This window comes from Neopsephotus bourkii, unplaced genomic scaffold (genome assembly GCF_033783945.1).
Source record: "Neopsephotus bourkii isolate Nb327-2 ecotype Australia unplaced genomic scaffold, CSIRO-AGI_Nbou_v1 NB_549, whole genome shotgun sequence".
Lineage (NCBI taxonomy): Eukaryota > Metazoa > Chordata > Aves > Psittaciformes > Psittacidae > Neopsephotus > Neopsephotus bourkii.
In genome coordinates, this window is record NW_026901050.1 from 801,805 (window position 1) to 826,116 (window position 24,312).

The following is a 24,312-nucleotide window of genomic DNA, read 5'->3' on the forward strand; positions in this document are numbered from 1 at the left end:
AGATTAATCTCTTTTAAGTATAAAAGACAAACCAATCTGACCCATCATTTCTGTGGCAGATTCCAGCAGAAGAAGATAATGTTGATTTTATCTTCTTTGGGAAGAATGTACCAAGCACTGCATCCCATGGTATCCCTGACTTATTCTTCGTGGCTTTTGACAGGCTTTCTGTCACTGTATTATCTCTGCCAGTGCCACACCATTAGAAGCTATTAGCTAAAGTTTAGGCTGTTCTTGCCTCTTCATCCACTATCATGACACCATTGCACTTTGTATACCTATGTGCATTGGATCTTGACTAATCAGATAACTGGATCTTGTTAATCAGCTTCTAAATTGCATTTATAGGAGACTTCTGGCTGAGATGTTAAGACTGTGTTCAGCATAGTTGCCATTTCTGCTTGAATGAAGTGTGATAAATTTTGAACTTCAAATCTGATGAGTTTTCACTGTTTGTGAAATGTGATGTGTGCCAGTGAGCTGGACCTGCCTGTTTGGCTGGAAATCAGGAAAATAAGAGGACAAGATATGAAACTTTAGAGCCACTGCTGGGAGGTGTGGAAGGTATACAGTTCTTGGCATGCTCAGGGAGCAATCCTGGCAGAAGCTAAGAAGCGTGCAGCTACTTATATAGCAGCTATTGCCAACACTGAAACATGTTGCAGCTGTTTTTCCAGCCCGTCCTCAATTGCTTATCATGTCTGGCTTGCTGGAAGTAACCATTTTCTCAGATCTTCCCACAGATATGCTTGTTTAAGATGTTTCCTGACCTTGTTCCATCCGAAACAAGCTTGGTTAATTTATGCTGCTTTAAAAACAGAGCTTTGTTTAACCCTATTTGCTGTACTTGGGGAGCTAAGACATCTGGCAGGAGGGCTGTGCAAGGGAACTGGGCAATAATCTTTTCTTTGAATCATAGAATAATTGGTTGGAAGGGGCCTGTGGAGTTCATGGCTTTGTCCACATTAGTTTAGAAAACCTGTTCCACTGCTGCCCAGAGAGATGGATTCTTTTGAATGGAATTTTGTTTAATTGTGTTTGTCCAATCTGAACCATCCAAGCTGTAGTTTGCGATGTTTGCCACTTGTTGCATTGTCTGCTACTACCAAGAAGAGTTTGGGTCTGTCATCACTCCAGCTGCTCTTTAAGCAATTGTAGGCTCCTGTTAGTTTGCCTTTTCACCTTCTTCTTGCCACACTAACAAAGCCCAGCTCCTTTAACCTCTCATTGTAGGTAATGTGCCTTTTCCTATGGTGCTTGTATTATTTGTAAAGAAAGCATGCTGTTGATTTGTATCTGTGAGACCCCACTTGGATTACTGTTTGCAGTTCTTGTGTACTGAACGTTAAGAAGGACATGGAAGTGTTGGAGCAAGTCCAGAGGAGGGCCATGAGAATAATAATGGGGCTGAAGCACCTCGTGTATGAAGACGGGCTGAGAAAGCTGTGGCTGTTCAGCATGGAGAAGAGAAGAAGCCTTCCAGTAGATGAAGGGAGCCTACTAGGATGCTGGAGAGGGACTCTTCATCAAGGACTGTAGTGATAGGACAAGGGGTGGTGGGTTCAAACTTAAACAGGGGAAGTTCAGGTTAGATATAAGGAAGAAGTTCTTTACTGTGAGGGTGGTGAGTCACTGGAACAGGTTGCCCAAGGCAGTTTGAATGCTCCATCCCTGGCAGTGTTGAAGGCCAGGTTGGACAGAGCCTTGGGCAACATGGTCTAGTGGAAGGCATCACTACCCATGGCAGGGGGGTTGGAACTTGATGATCTTAAGGTCCTTTCTAACCCTAACTATTCTATGATTCTATGACCCCCAGGTCATTTCAGCAAGGCTGCTACAAAACCAGTCAATTCTTAGCCTTCAGTGACATATGGAGTTAGTATGCCTCAGAGACCAAACTTTGCACTTCTTGTTGAACATCAACAAGCTTCTGTTGTCCCAGTCCTCATTTTATAAAGGTCATTCTGGAATATCTCCGGGAGGTGTTAAGCTAAATGGTAATTTACTATCCCCCGCAAAGTTGCTGAGGGGACTGTCTTATCACTCAAATAGTTGATGAAGGTAATGAGCAATAGCAGCTTGCTATTGATTTTGGGGTACTCTACTCATTGCCATCTGCAAAGCAGTTATACAGCCATCGATTATTACCCTTCAGGACTGGCAATCCAACCAACCAATTTTCAACTGACCTAAGAGCTTATTCTAGCTCTTACTTCCTCAACTCCCAAATGAGTATGAGAGGGTCATAGTGTGAAGAACCCCAGTAAGTCAGGGTATACTGCATCCACCTCTCTCATCCACATAGCAGGTAATTTTGTTAGAGCAGTCAGCTCAGTCAGGCACTGGTTTTGATTGTCTTCTTGTCCTTCATGTGTCTGGAAGTGGACTCCAAGGAGCATGTTCCCTGCTGTCATGGTTTAAGCCGAGGTGGTAACTCAAAACCATGCAGCCATTTTCTCACCCACCCTCCAGCCCCCTGCCTTCCCTCCCATTTCAGGAAGGTTGGAGAGGAGAATCAAAAGAATGTAAACCCCATGGGTTGAGATAAGAACAGTCCAATAACTGAAGTATAATATAAAAGGACTATTACTACTACTAATAATCATAAGGGAGATAACATGGGGAGAGAATATAAAACTAAAAGGGAAAAGAAAAAACCCAACAACAAACACAAGTGATGCACAATACAATTGCTCACCACCCATGAACTGAAACCCATGCCAACCTGAGCAGTGTTATGGACCCCAGTTTCTATGCTGGGCATGACATGCTTAACCCTTTGGCTAGTTTGGGTCAGGTGTCCTGTCTCTGCTTTCTCCCAGCTTCTTGTGCCCCTCCTCATTAGCAGAGTATGAGGGACTGAAAAGTCCTTGATCAGGGTAAGCACTACTGAGCAACAACTAAAGCATCGGTGTGTTGTCAGCATTGTTCTCAGACTAAAGCCAAATACAGCGCTTCACCAGCTATTAGGAAGGATTAAAATAACTGTTACATATGAAACCAGGGTACCTGTCCTGTCCAGGGACAGGCCTGGCTCACTCGCTTGGTCCTCCTTCTTGCCTTTCTCAAAAGAAGCGTACTGTCAGAGTTTTTCCAACTGCTGGGGACTTACCCTGTTTGTGTGCATTTTTTCGCACATAATGGCTAGATAATCACATTAGCCAACTCTTTGGCACCCTTGGATGAATGCCATCCAGCCCTAGGTAATTCAATAAATATGTATAGTTTTAATGATGAGTCCATACCCAGTTACTTCCCAACTGTCAACTGCCCATCCTTTTCCCAAACTGTAGAGTTACATGCAGAGTTCTAGAAGCAGTCCTTTCCAAACTGCCTGTCAGTGGGTTGTCTGTCCCATTGATCTCTGGACCTGCATTTTGACTGAACTTCCTTTTGCTGCTGGCATTGCTTGCAGAAGCTCTTCTTGTTTCCCTTTGCATAGGTGGCTAATTAAGCTGTAGCTGGCCTTTGACCTTCCTGATGTTATCCCCTAGTGACCAAGCACTAAGTTCCTTCTCTGTTGCCTTTTTAACCAGCAGAACTACTTGGAGAGGATATGTATCTGAAGCTTGCATCTTCCAGCTTCCCCTAGCACAGGGAAGCTGGAATTGCAGACAGTATTTCCGTCGCTCTCCCCCCAGGGCAGAGGAGTGCCTGCTAGAGATACCATCTTAATATTTACATCATTTCAGTCACCTGCTTTTGCACACATGTAGCAGGTCATGAGAAACTATTACCTTCCATATCCCTGGTGGCTATTTACAGTATGACTAATTTATCTTACCAGGCACTCTATTATAAATACGTACTGTATTAGGATACTGGTGTAAAATGCCATGTTGTTCAGAAGAATTGCTCTGGTTCAACATAATGTTTTTACGGTTATACTACAGTGTTACTGCTTTTGAATTCAGTGCAGTTAAAGCATCATAAAATTGAAATATAGGATGTGAACCTGTCTGCAGCTTGCGTATTTTTCACTTCAGAGACCAAATAATGGCAGCTGGCTGCATTCTGTATTTTATAGTTAAGAAAAAGCAATTTGTATGTAAGACTTTCCCTGTGGTTATTCCTTGTGAGTACTAATGTATGCCATAGGATTGTTTATGTCCAAAGCACTCCAGAGTCAATAGGTATGATGTAGCTCTGATGGTGTCATGTGGGAAGGAGCCCCCTTTGGCTTGGTAGTCCTCTCCCTCTTCCCCTGAGCCAGTGTTGTTGGTCATTGTTGGAAATAATGTGTTGGGGGAAACGGGCACTTGGTCTTCCTTTGCTATTGACACTTTTTTGTTATTATGACTTTTATATCTTGATACTTTAAATTTTCTCTTATACATATTTAGTTCAAGTGAATGTGTTTTATAGTACATTTTATTAGTAAGTGGAATTTGTCGATAGGAAGGATAAATAAATAATGCTGTGAAAGCTTTTTCAAATCAAACTTTCAGCACATCTGTTTGTTTTGTAATGCATTAATGGCAGCACACATGCCCACTATTTCATGAATAGTATTTTTTATTCAAGCTGAAATAGCTTATTTCTGGGTTAGTTTCTAGTACCACAAAGTAACAAAAGAGCGGTTGACTTAGACCTTAATTCAGTTTACTCAGTGAGACATCAGTGTGCAAGGTCTGCTGCACAATTGCGTTTCAGAATTATGTTTCTTTTAAGAAGACATCTCAAAGGTCACAAGAGACACTTCTCGAAAGATTTTCAATAGCAGCTTGTTTGCAAGATGAAATTCCAAATTGGTAAATGAATAATGAATAGAGCTGGAATTGAATATATAACAATAACTTCTGGAAGTGGGTGAGGCAAACATGACCTAGTGCAGTTTGACCAAGAAAAAAAGAGTACACAACTTGCAATCGGAAGAGATACCTGAACCGTGCAGCTGTTTGAAATTTGTTTTTTTCCTGGATAATTCCATTTGTCCCACCATACTTGGAATTTTCTTTTCTTTTTTTTGGTTTTGTTTTGTTTTGTTTTTCCTCTGGTAACTTTTGTCTCAGTACTTCAGTTACTTCCTGCACTTATCTGCTTCTTTGCCGACTTAGGGAGTACTTTGTTATTCATGAGGAGCTAAATCAGTCATCACTTTCTCATGTCATCTTGCATTGCATCAGCTTCCTTTTTCAGATGAAATGGATGGGTGTAGCTCTCTGAAGTCTAGCAGAGCTGTTTGCTGGCAGTGGTTGCTCAATAGGAGCTTAAACATTTAAACATTGCAGTTAATTTATGTTTATCCATGCAGTGCAAGGCTTGGGGTTTAAGCACCATTGAAGTAAATGGGCATTTTTACTGCAATGGTGATGTACCATTATCCCTACAGTCATAATTGTAAAGATTTGCATTTTCAGTGGAGCTGGGTAAGGATTAAGAGCATAAGCAGGAGAGAGGTGGGTTGTAGAGATATAACTGAGAGCATAATTTGTCCTGCCAGCATCCTATAATTGCTAATAATGCCTTAGAAGAAGTAAAATAACTTGGGATTTTTGTTGGCAAGATTGCCAATTAATTTGTTTACTAGTGGGTTGAAGGAATGGTATATGGAGTATGAGAGCTGCCATGTAGCAAAAAATACCTTAACATTTCAGGTTTACTTTTCAATCTGGAGCTACATTCAGGTTTGAGTAGAACTGAAATTCTAATGAAACAGAAAAACAGACTTTCTCCCATGCACTGTATGGTCTGCTCCACTTTGATTTAGTTCCCCAATGGCGTAAGAGTCCACTACCTATGTTAATCCATTAATATTCATTGGGTGGATCAGTATGGCACTGTTAGAGCCAATAAATTTTGGTTTGGTTTAAAATCAGAGATGATATTTTATACATTATGTTAGCATACAATTTTTATTAGCATATCAGACTGTGAAAGAGTGATGCATTGCAGTAAAAAGCCAAGTATGTCAAGTTAATTGCTATTCTATTAAGTAGAAGTGGTGGTTCCAGCTTATAAGAGTGGAGAGAAATGTTTGGCTAATGAAAAGAGTGCTCAGAGTGATAATAACTGTTTGATGTAGTGAAGCTGCTGGCTGAAAACACCTCAGCGGTCAGAAGTGAAGGCCCTCAGAAGCAGGTGGTGAGATGAGACTAGTCCAGCATGCAGAAGCACTTGTGGGATGAGCCCAAGAGGCAGCAGTGCCCGCCGAGGCCCCATTGCACTACTCAAACTAAAGCAAGCAATAATCAGCCGCCAAGATAAAACATTCAACAGCAGGTTTGTCTGACCTGACCTGACCTGCTCTTTTTGTCCGTAACAGGTAGTGTGAGAGAGCAGCAACCACATTAAAGCACTGGGTTAGAGGGTAGCTGGTAGGTGCACGTATGATCCAGCAAATTGCTGGAGCTGTGCTCTGCCAGCATGCTGCCAGCCTGCTTGGGCAAGCAGCATTTCTCACAGGGGCCACAGTGAGGGCAGGGAATTAAGGCAGGCTGTTTTCTTGGCTGCTTTCCTTCTCTCCTGCTTAGACTCCCTGCTTTGGGATAGGTGTGGAGCCATCACTTTTTGGGACATGCCACCAAGTGCAAGCACAGCCACATAAGTTTCTTCTTGTTTTCCTTCTGCACACACTACAGCTTCATAGTTCCTTCTGCATGGAGAGGTTGCAGCTGAAATCACAGTGGAGGGCAGGAATTCAGCTTCCACTGCCTGCTACAGAGATCTCTGTTTGGAAATGTTGAAGGAAAGCTCCTGAGACTCGTTTTGACTGAAAACTAAACAGCAGTTTTCTTCCCCTTACCCTTCTTCAGAGATGCTCTCAACAGCTGCCGCTGATTTCTGTGTCCCCTGGTAGATCACTGCAGCACTACAGGGCAGTTTTTGCTGGATTAGAAATATGTACTCCACTGAACTCTGCGCTGAAGATTGGATTTGTTTACTTCTATCTCTCTGTCTTCCTACCTTGTCTCTGCTTTGTTCCAGCACACAGGGCTGCTTGATTTTGAAATGTGCTCTGTTATTTGAGGCAGCAGAAGTATTTGTAGTTCATTTTATGATGATGTCTAAAGGTCAGTTTTGAACTGAGATTCTGCTGCTGCACAAAGTTCAGGGCAGGGTGGCTTCATCCCCAGGAAAGCTCAGAGAGCCTGAGAGAAAGACTGTGCTGCTTTTCTCCATCGTATAGGGATGGAGAGTAAAACAGGGAGCATTGGGAAGAGCTAGAAATTAACCTCCATGTCTGACTTTTAAGTACTGTCCTTTAATTACAAACCCATCCTTTATAATTTTCAGATGTCAGTGTTCTCAATCAGTATGTCCCTGAGCTGTGTCAGAGCATCCATGGTTTACTTTCATGTAGGTAAAGATTCAGGGTTCAGTTCTGAAGTAAGGTTATCTTCACAACATTTATGGATGAAGGAACTGGACTTAAACTGGATCTGAGTTTAAAAGTGTTTGATACTGCTTCTAGCCTCAGACTGTGGTAGGTTTTTAGCTTAGCTTTTAAAGAGGCTTTTACTAGTGCCTTTTTTCACCATTAAGTAAATACTTAAGATGAAGCTAAATACTTACTTCAGTGATTATCAGAATCTGTGTTCATCCAGGGTAGTCTGGGGAATATATTTCTGTAGTTCTGTAGGTCATCTTAATCTTTACTGAATTAGCAGTCCATGTAAATTCTGTCATAGGAGAATACTTCTGTAGATCTGGTCATGGGTGCCAAGACTGAGTGCCATTTCAGTGGCAAGAGTTCTGGGCTGTAAGGGATAAATCAGAGTGTCTGGCTCTGTCTACTGTTACATGGTGCATGAATAAAATTATAATAATTGATAAATGTAAGTTCTTCATACTTCAGTGTAGAATATATTCTAATCATTGGTACTGATCTGTTAACACCATGCCACTTGGATTTCTGAGCCTACGGTGCTTATATATAATTCTGGACAGCTTGTTGGCTGAAATAAATCACTCCCACCCTACTGAAATCAATGGAGCAATTGTAAGCTTAATAAATCAATGTTTGGCACACTCTGATATAAAAATCTTTATTGAATTAGAATATCATGGGGGTTTCACTCCGTTGTAGACTGCCTTCATTTTCTACCTCCTAGGCGGTATTTCCTTAGTGCTGATTATGCTACTTTATTCCCACTTACACTCACAGAATCACAGAATCATTAGGGTTGATCTGGAGATCATCCGGTCCAACCCCCTTGCCAAGGCAGGGCCGCCTAGAGCAGGTTACAGAGGAACGTGTCCTGCAGAGGGAGACTGCACCACCCCCCTGGGCAGCCTGTTCCAGTGCTCTGCCATCCTCAGTGCAAAGAAGTTCTCCTCATGTTGAGGTGAAACTTCTTGTGATCTATTTTATGGCCATTGCTCTTCATCCTGCCACTGGCCACCACAGAGTCTGGCACCATCCTTCTGGCACCCACCTTTGAGATATTGGTCTGCATTAATGAGATCCCTTCTCAGACTCCTTTCAACTAAATAGGCCCAGCTCCCATAATCTCTCCTTATAAGAGAGATGCTCCAGACCCCAATCATCCTTGTGGCCTCTGCTGGACCCTCTCCAGTAGCTCTGTGTCTTTCTTCACTTTTTGATTAATTTAAAGCTAATACATATTTTGTAGCCCTTCTTAATTAAACCGTGCAAGTATTTGTCAGCTATTGTTCAGAAGACAATAAAGATAGTAATTTAGATGCAGAATAAGTGGTGCAGGAATGTAGCACACCAGTCTAGGATATGCAAAACGTAGTACGCCTACAGCAGCAGCAGCAGTCAGGGAACAGCTATGAAATCCCAGCTGGATCTGGTGCAAAAAGACACCTGTACTTTGAAGGACACTGTAAGTTAAAGTTGATCCTATTTTAAGTGAAATTGTAAGAGTTTCAAGGCTTTCTTCAGAGCTGACATCAAACTGTTCTGGCACCTAATCAGTCATCTCTTCCATTGTTATAAAACCAATGGAGCATTTTCAAGTGAGTGTTTTGACATTAGCACTTGTACAGGGCTCTCCTGCTATATTAAAAGCACCTGCAATGCATCTCTTGGGGAGGTGTGATTTGCAGCATGAAGCACAACCTCACGTTGACTTTTTGTCAGTGCTTTTGCGCACGGCCACTGGTTGGTTAGATGGAAGCTCACATTTCACAGCTCCTTTTAGCCAAGGGTTATGTCATCGTAAATTGTCTGCAGCAGAACTTGGCATTCTCCTGAATTTCACTGTCTAATGGCACCAATCATGTGTATTGTGGACTTCATCAGATACACATGACTGCTCTCAAATCTGGCCTCCTCACTTCGGTGGGGACTGAGTTTTGGACCCTAATGAGCGAGAAGCTGGGAGGAAATGTGATTCTTCTAGGCAATAAATTAGTTTCAGAAAAGAAGCATTTCTCTATTGAAAATGTTTACCACTTGGGGACTTCGGACCAGACTTTGCACAGCAGTGGTGAAAGCAGATTGGCATTGGATAAAATGATGCACTGAAAACAAACTGCTGAGCAAAAGGATATAGGCGTATCTTTGAAAATACAGTTAAGTCAGGTGCTGTTCTCTGGTGCACCGTAAGCAAGGAAGGATATGCTCAGGGTGAGCTGCAGTTTGCTTTAGAATAATACACTCTGGTAGAAATAAGTTATTACAAAACTTTAATCTAGAATAATGTTATTCTTTATGTGATGTGCCACTTCAGTAAAAATTTAACATAAATATATTAAGGTTGTTTTCTCTTATGGTCTCAGAAGGAGCTAAATCTCCACCGATTTTCTCAACATTTACAAGCAAAGCTTCCTAATGTATTAATAAATCAGCCAAAGTTATCCCTAGTGTGTTTTAGTGATGCTCCATGGTTTTAAAATTAGTTTCACTTCTTTTTAATTCCATCTTGTTCTGTTTTCTAACTATCTTTGTGCAACATTCAGATAAAACTGTTCTCTTAATAGCTGGGAGGATGCTGTGACTGGTACTTATGACTCTGACATGGATAGCCCTCCTGCTACCCTTTTGCTTTGCCTTTTATCTGTTGGATGCTTGCCGCACACTATAATCACAAGCACTTTTAGGTCAGCAACTGCTGTGTTTTATTTTTAAACTGTACTTGTTAGCAGTTGGACATAGCACCAAACCTGATTTGGGGTTCTAAACGCGGCCATAATGTGAATATTTAATGATAATAAAATGCTTTGCTTCTGCCTCATTTGGACTTCCACCTGATCTGACTAAACAATCAGCAGTTAGTAGGCAGTTCTCAACGAAATTTTATTACTCTATAAAAGTGTTTAAATTTCAATAGCCTTTTATTTAAGATGCATAAGCATTTTTCCAACATTTGGTCTGTTAGGCAAAGTATATGCTGTGAAAGAAGCATTTATTGCTCACTTATAAAAATAAAATATAATATTGGTAAGTTAGCTGGAAGCCTGTATATATTCTAAAGTGATGACAAGGTAAGATAAGCAGTAGAGCTAAGCCAAAATTGCTCTAGAGGTCTTTCTGAATAGCTGTCAGTTTTATGTTCTCCTAACACAATAATGGGCACTCCCAGGAGGTGGGAGTCTCATGGGATAATTATTCTTCTGAGGTTTAGACTGGTTTTGCTATGCCTTTTCCACAGATGGGTAAGACTGCCTTATAATTATTCTCCTCCTCTTTCAGTAGATTTTTCAAATGTAGAAATTAATAGAATTAATTTTGTATACATGCACTGTACTTACATTAGCTAGCATATTAATGAGTTTCAAGCTATATTGAATGCTATCAGATGGCAATAGTAAGTGGTCCAGTTAAGCTTTTATCTTACAAATTGGATTTAACTTTCACTATGCTTGCCTTCTGAGATGTGTTTCTTTTTAATATTCAGGTCTATTTTCTGCTCTCATAAGCAAGTATATTTAATCTCTCAGCCTGGTTTACCTTTAACTATTCTTGAAAATAACAAGCACAAGCAGTAAGAGTTTAAAATAAGTGTACATTTCATAATTGTTGAAGATTTTTATAGTTCCTGGTGTACGAAGCTGACACAGTTGCTCACTGTCTCTCTGTGAGCATCAAATAATGTTGATGAAATGAAGCAAAAACTTGGCAAGAACTCAGCTTTATTGGGGGTGGCTTGTAGTGCAGCACACTGGCTTAGTCATTAGTTACAAACCTTAAGTGTTGCCAATAAACCCACAGACAACCAGCAACCTCAGCCTCAGGATTCTCAAGGAAATCTATGTTTTGGGAGGTGTAGCTACTAGAATGATCTGACAAGCTCTGACAGGCTTTCCTGTATCATATACAAACATATTGGAAAAGCAGGAAGATCTTAAATAAATGTTTCACGTGAATCAATGTCTTTACAAGGTTAAGTATGCGTCCTAGTTCTGAAGGTTTGGAGATGAGAGCATTAGCTCATCTTTTTACCCAGCTTTCGTGTCTTCCAAGATGGGAGAAGAACTGAAGAGTAGTGGTTGATACTGAGACTTGCAGTTCTTGCTCAGCACAAACCCTTCCCTTTAGCCTAAAAAAATTGGATCATATAGCTTTGGAGATTTGCCAGATCTTTCCAGAGGAAAGGCTTGAAGTTGTTTTGTTCTTCCTTATCTGTGTTCTAAAGTAACATTAGTCAGTTTTGAGTCTCAGAGCATGTAGACACACGTTCTTTCTTTGGGAGTCATTTTTGACTTGAACATGAACCTTGTTTTGTTAGATGAGGACTGGTGTGTTATCAGAGGAACAAAGCTCTCCTTGGATTCATTACTAGGAAGCAATTGATGGAAAGCTTTTATTTTCTGTCCATAGTTATTGATCCGCCAGCATACTGGTACCTCCATACATGCCCTGTGAACTGAGGCACAGGAATTAAATGGCTCCTATAATTCTGCAGTGCTTTTAGTCAGGTTTCATTGTCAAGGCCATGATTATGTCACAGCATTTAAAGAATTGACTCATTTGCTGTTTAAAGAGGAGGCTGTGCTAGGTCATAAAATAGGCTGCTGATTTTAGCCCACAGAAAAAGATCAGGATATCTGATGTCTCAACTTTTTGTCTTTCAGAGTATAAATCGCAGTAAAAAGTGTGCTTGCTTACTGATATTGTGCAGAATATTGGTTATTGTTTAACTGCTGGAAGCTTAAAGCAAATGTATTTGCTAAGCTTTTGATGGCTATTGCTTCTTTTCTCTGTGTCTCTGCCATGAAATATATTAAATATTATTGTGCCAAAACCATAACCTTATTCATAATTAATTGACATTACACAAAGTGTTTTAGTGGAATGAGTTAGAGGGTTTGTTCAAAATTCTGGCACCTGTGTGTATCTATCTGTAAAAATAACTCCTAGGAAGATGGTATTTTTTCCTTAACATACCAATTGTTTCATCACTGATATGATGGATGAGCTTTTAAATACTGGCTCGACTGTCTTCTGAGTGCATCTGCAAGATAAGTAGCATAAGAAACAAACCTGTGATTTCTACAAGGGTGAAAAAAAAAAATCCAGAAAAGTTACAGGAAAAAAAAGGGTGCTTTCCTTTTCCTTTGTTATTTATGTAAGAAAAACCAGCCTCTCTCTGATAATGTAGAAGCAAAATCCATGTTTACATGGGAATTGCTGCTTTCACTGTATTTGATTTACTTACCACACATAAAGAAGCTTTGTGTGTTATGAGACACTTAAATCTGTTATTATTGTGTTGTATGCATTTTAAAAATTGCAGAGTAGGAAATCAGGATATTAGCCAGGCTGTAGTCGCATTTTCCCCTACACCTCAGTGTGACTAAATTCTGTTCTCACACTCAGTGCCACTGGAGGCACTCCTACAGCTGTCCTATGAGCACTGGTTTGGATTTGTTTTGATGATGAAAATATTAGAGAACGATGGGATTTGCCTTATATGACATGCCATTAACCAGTGGATCTCTAGGGAAAATGCCATCAGCGTTGCCAGTTGCAAAGTGAAATTGTCACTCACGCCCAGGCATCGGGTTGTTTTGCACAGCCCTGTTGGTTAGTTTGATAAAACTTGTGGAAGACATAAGTGTATTTTAAGTTTTATAGTGTCATACATGGTATTTTGCAAATATATGGTACTGTAAGAACTCATTATCAACTGTAAAAACACTAGGCTGCATTAAAAAGCTCTTGGAAGAGTTACAGACTTCCACTGAGCAATTAAATTTCCTCCTGAGTAAGGAAACAATACACAAACCATATTCTTCTGAGGAGAAATAGTCCATGATTGTTTTCTGGTGATTTTAAATATTGATAGTAACTCTTTTATTGCTAAGATTGCAGGGAGGAAAGTGTAGTTACATAGGCATAAGGCATTACAAGACATAATCTTGTCAGCATAAACATACTATTATAGGACCGAATTTTAGATCCAAAATAACAGCTGTAGGAACAACAATAGTTGGTGAGCAGTTAAATGGTTGGTGGTGGTATATTAGAAGATGCTTGTGAAATGTTTGTCCATTTCTACAACACAGTTAAACAGAAAGTGGGTCACTCAGTAATAGCTGATATTGATTAATCAAAACTAACTTTTAAAAAGAGATAAACTGAAGATCCAAGAAGCTTCACATAAAATAATAATTCAAGTGGCATGGAATGGAATTTACACACTTAAAACTGTTCACCAAAGAAGGTAATTAAAAGAAAAATAACATGGTTTTGTAATAGAGGAAGTAGACAGATAGAGTACTGTCTCTTATCCTAGGAGAGCCCTGATTATTCAGAGTTTTATCAGAGAGCTGTGGGAATGATGAGTATGTTTTGCAGGTGGGTGGTGTTTTTCCTGTTTTTCATGTTTTAATGTATAGAAGCAAATACTGCAGCAATACTACAGGACCTGTAAAGGAAGCCAAAGAAAGGTCTAATTATTTGCTAAACTTCTATTCTCCTGCAGGTCATTATGCTTGCACTGGATGGCAGAGTAGTTCTCATCTCTTATGTCTGAGGCTTGAAATTGTGTTTAGGCTGCAGAGTTCAGTAAGGTCCCCAGTGTATGTGAGTAGCCCCTGTGCTGAGTACAACACATTTTGTGATTTTTATACGTTACCAATGTAAATTATCTGAATCACACGATGAGTGAGATGAACTACCATGTTTCCACTTGCTTCAGTTAGGCTACAGTTTCAGCCTTTAAAAGTACTTCTATTTCTATATCCAGAGAAGAGCAAATGTGGGGCTAGATAGGGAAGATCAAAATGATCTCTGAAAAGCTGTAGAACAGCCTCCATAGTCAACTGCAGGACTAGGACCACACCATACCCTTGGATAGTCAAAAGGAAACACTTGTGCCCTTGCTTAGAGGGATGATAAAATGACACATGTCAAAAATAACAGAGTTACCAAAAGCAACGATTTGGATTTTGCTGAAGGTTAATAAGTTTTCAGGGAATATGCTGGCTCCTTTGACAAGCCAGATAAACAGGCATCATGTCAATGTGTGAGTGCATTTCTGGAACAGGGAATGTGCTGACACTGCTTCAATGTAAATACTCTAATTGAAATACTTCATGGTGACCCTTTTAATGCCATATTTTTTGGCATTATTATGGTTATTTCAGTCCCATGCTTTTTCATACAATGCCTGGACTGCTCCACTGAGTACAGGGATCATTGACTAGAGGTTTAAGGGAGGGGATTAGAATGCAATAAGCAAATGACTGGAAATGCATTGCCACATTCTGCACAGTCATAAAATAGCTGAGCTGTTCTCTTATATGCCATCTGATTATCTGGTCTTGATTTTTAGCCAGGAACTAGCTGGTCCTTAGTTAGAAGCTAAAGTATATCTGTATAAGATAGGAGGTCTGCTAATGTGATGCGATTTAATTTATGTCATGTGTTTATTCCTACCAAAGAAATGTCAATTTCTGAGTCATGCAGAGCCCTGATTGTGTCATTTTAATGTCTTGATACTTCTGGTTTATAGATCTAAAACATGAAAATGTGAAAATAACTGTTACAGTTTAATTACACTGACATTAGTATTAAAATGGAGAATGATAGCAAGCATTGGGGTGTAATTTTTAGTGACCAGATTAAATTTAATGGCAGCTATTAATTTAAACAGATTTTTGTCAATCAAACATAAAGGAGATTTTTTTTTTATATTTTTATTGTCTACTTTTCTGGTTTTTAGACATAAACCTTTAATGACTTGCATGAGGAAATTCTTCATTGTTGTTCCATGAATAAAATATTTCAAAGCACCTAAATCATGGGGGCTTTTAAATGCCATCCAAGATCAAATAGATTCAGTGGGATTCAGCATTAAAAAGGAGCTACCTGGCTAAGATTAGGCAGTGGGAATACCCGTGTGCACTATGAAATCTTACATAGTTCCCAAGAAATATGTCAAGCATTGGGAATATCTGCATCAGCTTGCTTAGACGCCTATCACATTCTTTGCTCATTGGAAGAGCTTATTTAGTTCTATTTCTTGAGCCCCACACAGTAGCCCTAAGAAAGTTTAGTCTCCTAAAGAGACATCTAAAACTGGAATTGTACAAAATACCTTCCCCTCTTACACTTCTCCTATTGCGATTAAGAACCCTGTTATTCGTTCTCTACATTTCTAAATTTTGAACAGTATTTTCAACACTTTTAAATCTGTGCAAAATAAGCAGATTTATTAGTTAAGTGTGATATTGCTCCAAATGGATGGTCTTATCTAGCTGAAAAGCACTTACAAACTGCAGAACATGGGTCCTTAAGGTTTTATTCTAGAAGTTTAGCCATGGATTCAAATGATGTCTCCTGTTATCTGTTGGAAGAGGTCCCTAATAATTCACATATTTCACAGATGTATTTTATTTGATACCTGGTAATTCTTCTAAATTATTAGATTTACTTATTTGCATGGTCTTTCATCTGCACTGTAGTAAACGAACAGTATGTGTGGACTGACCACCTGCCTATTAGTGGAAAGATACGCTTTAGAAACAGGAAGCAAAAGCAGGAGAGAGTAATTTGTAAAGACTCTGATCTGTAGAACAGACTAAATGAGCTACCTTTACACCAGTATCTTCTAATAGAAAGTTTATGGTAGGCAAAAGCAAAAGATACAAAGTAGCTGTCAATTTATATTGTGGTTATTAAAAGCTTACTGTTTCAGTCTAATTGCTGTGCAAGAGAGAACTCCAGCCCTTTTGTGAGCATTTTTTGACATTTTAAATTACACAATATTGCAGGGTTGTTTTTTTTTTAAAAAAGAGAATATCATAGTGGGAAGCACCCATCATCTGAATTAATTCACCAACTATAAACTGTGTTGCAAATAAACAACTTGATCATTTCGTTTCTGTGCCTTATGCTGGAAGTTGAAGTGTCTCATTAAAACAAGAGCTGAATTCTCATTCCATATTTTAGCTGTCCCTGTACTGATGATGAGAAAGTTCAGCAATAGAACTGGCAACTACAGGCTCCTCCGTGGGCAACTGTGCGCTCTGAATGAAACATTAAACAGAGCTTTTGACACACTGAAATGTTTCAACAGCTTCATCTCTAATTATTATCTGCAAGAGAATTAATTTTGCTCTTCAAAGGAGCAGTGACTTTTCAGGAGTTAGAGAGGGGTGCTCATCTGACAGTTTGATTATTTGCGACTTAAAAAATAAGAGCGTTCTTTCTCAAAGTGTAGTCAGATGTGCCTGCAAGGACAGTTACTTTATGTAGTGGTAGTAATCATAACGCCCAAACATATATACCAAGTGACAATCAAACCTAGAAAAAAGTGACTGTTTCAAACAGTTTGCAAAACGACTGCAACATGAGATAGCTGTGTATGCATATGTATTAATTGGTGACAGGGCAAAATAAATGAAAATATCCACTCTTCATCCACAAGGTTAGCCATTAGGGGTTCAGATAAGATGAAAATGAGCTTCTATAATTGGTAAGTTTTAAGCACAGAGTGGAAATTAAATAATGCAGTGATGTTTAATGTGTTGAAGTAGAACTGACCTTATCAAAGAAGCCCCCTTATTACTCTTTCACTCTAATCTCCATACACTAACATATGCTGAGGACCACCCAGCTAGAAAATTGCTTGTCAGAAAAGGACCTGGGGGCCCTGGTGTACACCAGGCTGCAGATGAGCCAGCAGTGTGCCCTTCCCTCAAAGAAGGATGATGGCATCTTAGACTGCATTAGGGGGAGTGTTGCCAGCAGGATGAGGGAGGTGATCCTTACCCTCTACTCAGCACTGGTGAGGCCATACCTGGAGTTCTGTGTCCACTTCAGGGCTCCTCAGTACAAAAGGTATGGACATGCTGAAGGGTCCTGTAAAGGGCCACTAAAGTGATGCAGGGATTGAAGCATCTCTCCTATGAAGAAAGGCTGAGAGAGCTGAGATTGTTCAGCTTTGAGATGGGAAGGCTCAGGGAAGTCTTATCAAAGTGTATAAATACCTGAAGAGAGGATGCAAAGAAGTCAGAGCTAGCCTGTGCCCAGTGACATGGCAAATGGCGATGGGCACAAAAACGAAACACAGGAGGCTCTGTGTGAACATCAGGAAACATTTCTTTGCTGTGAGGGTGACTGAACACTGACTCAGGTTGCTCTCGGAGGTTATGGAGTCTCCATCCTTGGAGATAGTAAAAAGCCATTTGGACACAGTCCTGGGCAGCCTGCTGTAGGTGACCCTGCTTGAGCAGGGGGATTGGACCAGGTAACTGCCAGAGGTGCCTTTCAGCCTCACCCATTCTGTGATTCTGTGATGTCTGTTCCCAATATCATCAATTGTATACTGTAATTCTGGCTGTATGAAGAAAAATATAAGAATATTATATATGCCTAAAGAGTACAAACACTTCATCATTCACATGTCCTTTTACTGAACAGTTATATGTTATTATTATATATGTAATAATATATAAATTAAAAATTGAATTAATAATATACTTAAATATTTTGGAAGCAAAACTATAAATATGAAACTGTATATAGTAAAACTGAAAAATATCTTTAAAGGAAATACACAAAAGGCATTTGAATACTAATAATTATTAGTCTTGGTCCTGAAAATAACAATAGAAGATAAAAAAATTAGTAACTAGGCTTGTTCATCCTGTGTATTATTTATCTGCACACTGCCAGTAAGCCAACTGGCTTTTCCTCATACACAGGTGTCTTTTCTTGCACATGTAGGTCATAGTTTTAAAAGAAGTTGTTACTGGAAAGGAAGTCTGAACTTCACACAATGGTGGCAGGGCATCCAAACTGCAGCAGTTCTTCCAAGGTGAGCTGCAGAATAGATTTTAGAAACCTTTAGGAAGAACAAAGGCAAAAAACCCGAAAAAATCTTTTCCTCTTTCACAGTGGCTATGAAGAAATTGGCAAAGAATGGTGGTCCCCCTTTGGTAGCTGTCCTGCTACTAGTCCACATAACTCTCTACTAGGACAGAAATCATTGATACTTAGAATATCTAGAACTGGGCATGGCATATAGGTACAGTATGTGTATTTGTTACTGTTCCACTTAGAAATCGCTTTTATAAATTGGAAATATTTGATTCACGTGACATAATCTGTGATCCTTCCTGTAAAACAGTTTCTTTTTTCCTCTTAGCAGTCTTGGTAGTGAAAAGAGTCAAAGTTTTAGCTTAGTTGATATCTTACTAGACCTGCTTTAGCTAGGTCAGTGCTATCAGAACAGCAAGCGTTGACATTACATCATCATCTTCACAAAGTACAAGGAAGTAGTAAAAAGCAATTCAGTCATTCCAGTGTCTTTCACAACTACATCCAGAAAGGTGTCACTTTGGTACAGTGCCAGGCACAGTGAAGAACAAGGTTTGAAGTCCATGGATAACTTAACTTACTATATAATTAATGCAAGCATATTTCTCAGAAATTGCTTAAGAATTTCTCTGAGTAATGCATTAACCATTTACCATCCATTATTTAAAGAAATGCTGTCTTCTGTCTTCATGTTTCTTTAAAAAAATATCTTATGTAGTTTTACTTTTTATCTGGATGCTTAAATCTTTGCCAGCTTTTCGTACTCCCTTTACTGTAGTCTTTTTACACTTATTCAGCTTTACTGTGCTCCATCAGCTTTATGGAAATATTTTATTCCTAAAATGCTTTTCATCCTCTACTATGTGAAGAGTAAAGCAAATAAAGTGAAGAGCTAACCTGCTTTTCCTTACTCCCACTTCCAGTTCCAGTTGGCTTGACATTTTTCTCCAGTATCTTTTCATGTCAATTATGCACGCAGTGAGAAACCTTCTGGTAGCTGTAATATTACCCAAGAGTCAGCATTCACCATTCTTTGTGCCTTTCTGTTGATCACGCAACTAATTTCTAGTTACTTTTTTGGTCTAATAAATACTAACCTTCTCAACTTTCAGTTAACAGGATCACCTGTACTATTATTTGTGGAATTCTGTCATGGTTTTTTGCCAGTTCTAGTCTTTCCAGTGAGTACTCCTTTTTCTAAGGTCATTTCTGATACAGTATTGGTAAGAGTCAAAATAATATAAAAGACCTAAACTAGACATTCTGTAGTTCTTTTTGGTGGATCTCTCTAGACGTAGACATAGATGGCCCTTGGACATTTTGTTGAGTTTTTCGGAACTGATACTCATTTTGTGCTCTGAATTTCTCCTTTGACAACTGCTTTCAACCTCAGCTGTCTCAGTTTCTGAATTTAGACAGGAAGTCACTGACAAAAGCGTGAACCCTTCAAGAAAACAGCAATTGAAGAGACCCTGTCTTATCACCTGAGAGTCCTTCAGTGAACCCTTTTGCCCATGCTGCCAATCACAGTTGTGCTAGGTATTATGATCAAAGTTTGTACTAAGAATATCATTTAATGAGAGATTGATTGTGGGCATTTGTCATTTTTGCCAAGTCTGACTGATTTGTTAGTTAATTGATAGATTTTTGCTAAATGGCTTCAAAACTGAGGTCTGAGACCATTGCCATGTGCAGGACTGCAGGCAGAAGCTGTGGGAGTTCAGGTGTCACATAGTAACTGATCCAACCACCCAAACTATTATTGGCAACTTCTGTGAACCTGCTGTGTTAAACCTTGTGGTAGAGAGTGAAGTGTGATTTAATGAGTAGAGCTAGCGTATAGTAAGAGAGGACTAATAAAAAAAAGAAGCAAAACAGAAATCCCAGAAAAGGGCAAATAATAGTAAACCAGTCTGCTAAAGCAGGATTTGCCTCATGTGACCTCTGATTTAGGAAGGGCAGGAGTTTAGTCTAATCTAGTCCAGTCAGGGAGTCTTAAGGTTGTATCATTCAAGGAGGAGACTCAGTGTATTTCTGTGGTGACTCAGACATGGTAATTGCTGTTCTGAAGCTAATTTCCATGCCAACGGCCATGTAGAATGGCATCTTTGACTGTACATGTCCCATGCGTAGACAGGCCCAGTGTCCTCCTTCCACAAGGAGCAAGAGGTCTGTATCAGGGCTCCATTAAACATCTTCCTGATTCTTAAGCACAACCTCTGTCTCTAGGTTGTACTTAAACTAATTACCCTATGGATGCAATGAAGTGTCATGAATGATAGCTTGACGATAAACAGTATTATACTATTACTTCTATGGGTTTTCTTTTCCCTGTGATTTAGGGTCATGTTATCAGTTGAAGGGATTGCAGAGGAGGTTGCAGGGTGAATGTGGAGCCAGTGACCCATGGTTTTCCTCTAAGTGTGCTGCCCTTAAGAATGATTTTAACTATTGAGGAATTGTTCTGTGTGTTCTTCCCTGGGCTGACAGATTCATAACCATGACAGATCTAACATAGTCATTGGGAGTTTTGTATGACTGTTTCCTGGATGATTGTTCTCCACCTAGGCTGCAGTGTTTCCACACTACCAGTCAGTCTCAAGTTAATGAAGCACTTTATGGCCACTTGTAGATCAGCTTGCACTGTTCAATTTACTGTGCTCTTTCTAAAAATTCAAAAGACTAAAGCAACCACTGACACCTGTTCGGTTTTCCTTGTTTCTCCCACTATTATTTTCTTTTCTGAAGTCACGAGTGTAGATAATTGGATATTTGCATTATATCAATGTTTCTCCTATTGGAAAAAATCTATTGTGAACAAGCAAATCCAGAAATTCTCTTGCAGAAGTGTGACAGAGGAATTTAATACACAATATTATGGTGTTATGGTAAATATATGTGGAGCAACAGATGTATAGGGAGGAAAAAAAAAGTAATATATTACCATTATAATGTGAGAAGAGAAAAAAATTAGTCAGCTTTTGCATGAATAAATTTCACTGGTCTCATGAATAGCTTCATATTAATTTAAAATATTCCTTCTGTATAATGAACATACAAGCTAATTACTCTGGGATTGCCACAGTACAGTATAACTCTGTCGGTCTGGGAGTGCTCTGAATTTTGCCAAAGTTGTGAAGTGTATACAGTTGAAACTGGAATTGAATGGATTTCCAAATCAACATATTTGCAAAGTGTCACAGGGTATTATTCCAGGCAGTAACTGTGACCATTGCTTGATTTACCCTCCTTTAAAACAATTGAGTTAAAAGTGGTAGATGGTGGTTACTGATTAACGTTTGTAGTAAACAGACTTTTGCAGGGATATATTTAAAGCGGTTGTGTGTATATAAATAGACAAGGAGCATGAACCATGCAACTATAATTGAATTACATTAGCATAACTTAAGTAGAAGTTCAGTAAATACCAAACACCTTAATTAACTTGCACAGTATTAGGAGGTTAATGACATAACCCCCGTAAATGACTCTTCAAAGTGTTTGGCAACATGGCAGTTCAGAGCCAAACTAGTACCCAGTACCCCACCCTTAGTGGCTGGTGTGTGTTAACTCCTGCTGCTCAAGCTTGGCCTCTGCTGGGATTTCTGGAAGTTGAAGCAACAGCCTTTGTTGCAGAGAGCTGGAAAAACCTCCCTGTGGAGCAGGATCATACACTCACCATGCCCTCCAGCTGAGCCTGTCTGCTTCCCAGCCTGGAAACCCCTTTGCTTGCTGGGCTTTTAACTTGGGGAAACGGGGAGTTAGCTGAGGCTCCAGAAACTTACACTTATAAACACAGAAGCTCTATTCCCTCTGCCAAAAAATTGCCCATGAGCATCATACAACTCTTACACTAACAGGAGACACCAACTCCCTTTGTGCCTCTTCAACTGATATGGGCAGTAATTGTCTGTTTCCAGTTGCAGGGTTTGCAGCCTTTGATAACTTCTTTATTACTATTTTTGCTGATGCAGTTTCTGGAAAATGTGCCAATTACATATTCTAGTGGGTTCAAGAAGCATAATGGAATCTTGGTTTTGGAACTGTTGGGTTTGTGCATTAGCGTCCAGCCTGGGCTGTGCATCTTTTTAGCTAAGGCATATGTTATTCATTGATGCTCATTCTGAAATCTTAACAGTGGGGTTAGAAGCCTGATTGAAAAGCAGTAGTGATTTGTTGGTTTACTGTGCCAAGAAAAGTAAATAAATAATGTAGTTACTAGTCTAGGTAATTATTTTTAAAATACTGGTGAGTCAGGAAACTATATGCAAATCGGTAAGAAATTAATTGCTGTTACATTTGAATAATTTGGAAAAAGCACATTGCATCCACGGTTGAAGATTATATTTTTCTTGCACATAGGAAACAGTACTGTAAATGAGCTAGCATGTCTCTTGGGAAAGAAATGTGAATTTTGCTGACAAGCTGAGGTCTCTCAGCAGAAAAATGCATGCTGACACTTTGACCCAGTGGCCAATTGACTGATTTCTTTCCTTCTTTTTACTTCTATTTCAGATGCTGAAGAATACCAGCCTCCAATATGGAAATCGTACTGTGAGTATGCAAGAATTTTTAATAACCTTAGTACCTTAGCAAGGTGTCACTGTTAGGTCCTTTCCCTTTCTTTGTTTAGAAAAAAAAAAAGACATAAATGTACTAGGTGGTTGTAGAAGTTACTGTATGAGATAGCATCAAAACCTGAGCTTTTCTGATTCTCTGTGGAGCGAGTACAACAGGATTATGAGTGCCAGACTCTCTGGGTTGCCTTAACAAGTGTTCAAATCCTGGGTTTCATTGTTTCTCTGCTGAGATTTTCAGGAAGGATTGCAGAGGTAGAGGTTAATGCTTCATGTGTTTACTAAAGGTCAGGCTTGAGAATACTTGTCTTTTTACATGGGTCACCAGATTACTCTAAGACAATAATATTTTTGATCCCTAGCAATAGAGGCCAATTTTTGAAGTGATGGTTTACAAGTTGGAGGCACCGCTATCAGTTCTTTGAACCTTCCTGTCTGCTTTTAGAAAAATTATTTACATAGACTGCAGTGCAGAAGTGTATATTTTATGCTCTTTTTGCTTTGTTCCAAATGTATTTTCTAGTAAAGTTGCATAGATCTAAGGCAAAACGTAGGTTTTTAAAACCCTTATTAAAGATGGCCTTTTAATTTGATCATTTTATTTTAAACCCTCACTTGAAATTTAATGGAACGGTATCTTTGGGTTTTGAGTTTTTTGGTTTGGGGGTGGTGGTGGTTGCTGTTTTCAGATATAGAACGATCCTAAACAAAATTCATCTCTTTTATTGTGGCAACTTCAAATTCAATACAGTGCCATTACCAAAATGGAACTACAAAAAGACAAGGATCACAGTAGTTACATGCATGTACATGTATAATTTTAGACTGGAATAAACTTGTTGACTTCACTTATATGCACATTAAACAACCATGCTGACTTCAAAGACATAACCTCTATGTTACCCGAGAATGATATTCTGCCTTAAAATGGACTGGGATTTTTTCAACCAGTATTTGATTATACCATTGAATTATAAAAATTGCTTCTCGGAACACTGTTTTCTAGAGGCTTTTTGCTGTTATTGTTATTGAGATATTTGGAATGTATAAGTCCAAAGTCAGCAAAAGTGTATTGATTTGAGTTGGACCATTACAGGGTACTTTGCTGGGTACTTGTAAAGAAGCAGGCACTTGAGCAGGTTTTTTTTAGCAGAGAAATCTGGCTTACTCAGAATCGGTGGAAAAGCTCCCATTGACTCTGCTGAGACCAGGATTTGAAATGACAGATGTTTCCTTTTTGAAGGAAGCTTTTGTTAAAAAGCCAGGGAATAGCACAAGCCTGTACTTACCTTCTCTTAGTTGCCCCACTGGTGCAGCAGAGATCACTGGTACGCAGTGAAAAAGTTGGTTACTTTTGCCTGAGAGCTTGCACATAGTCCAAGAAAACTTTTTTAAAATTAAAAAATAAAACCCCAGAATGAACTAATAGAATATGATATATAATTTCCTGTTCAGATATACATAGGATGCCAATATTGTGGTAATGAAAAAGTATGGCCTCAGCATCTGAGCCCCATGCATGAATGACCTTGGAAAAATTGAAGCAGCTCCAAA

The 24,312-nt window shown here is 39.3% G+C and overlaps 1 protein-coding gene across 2 annotated transcripts in view; it reads left to right on the forward strand.

Moving 5' to 3' along the window:
* CHN2 (chimerin 2) overlaps positions 1–24,312 on the forward strand; it is a 166,462-nt gene that overhangs the window by 48,913 nt on the left and 93,237 nt on the right. Inside the window, exons 1-2 of one of the 2 annotated variants that reach the window (XM_061351017.1) lie at positions 19,681–19,720; positions 22,697–22,735. In XM_061351017.1, the coding sequence (XP_061207001.1) occupies positions 19,696–19,720; positions 22,697–22,735 (64 nt within the window). In that variant the 5' untranslated portion in view covers positions 19,681–19,695. Of the gene's footprint in view, positions 1–19,680; positions 19,721–22,696; positions 22,736–24,312 lie in introns of those variants that run through there. The other variant, XM_061351016.1, reaches the window with a different exon arrangement.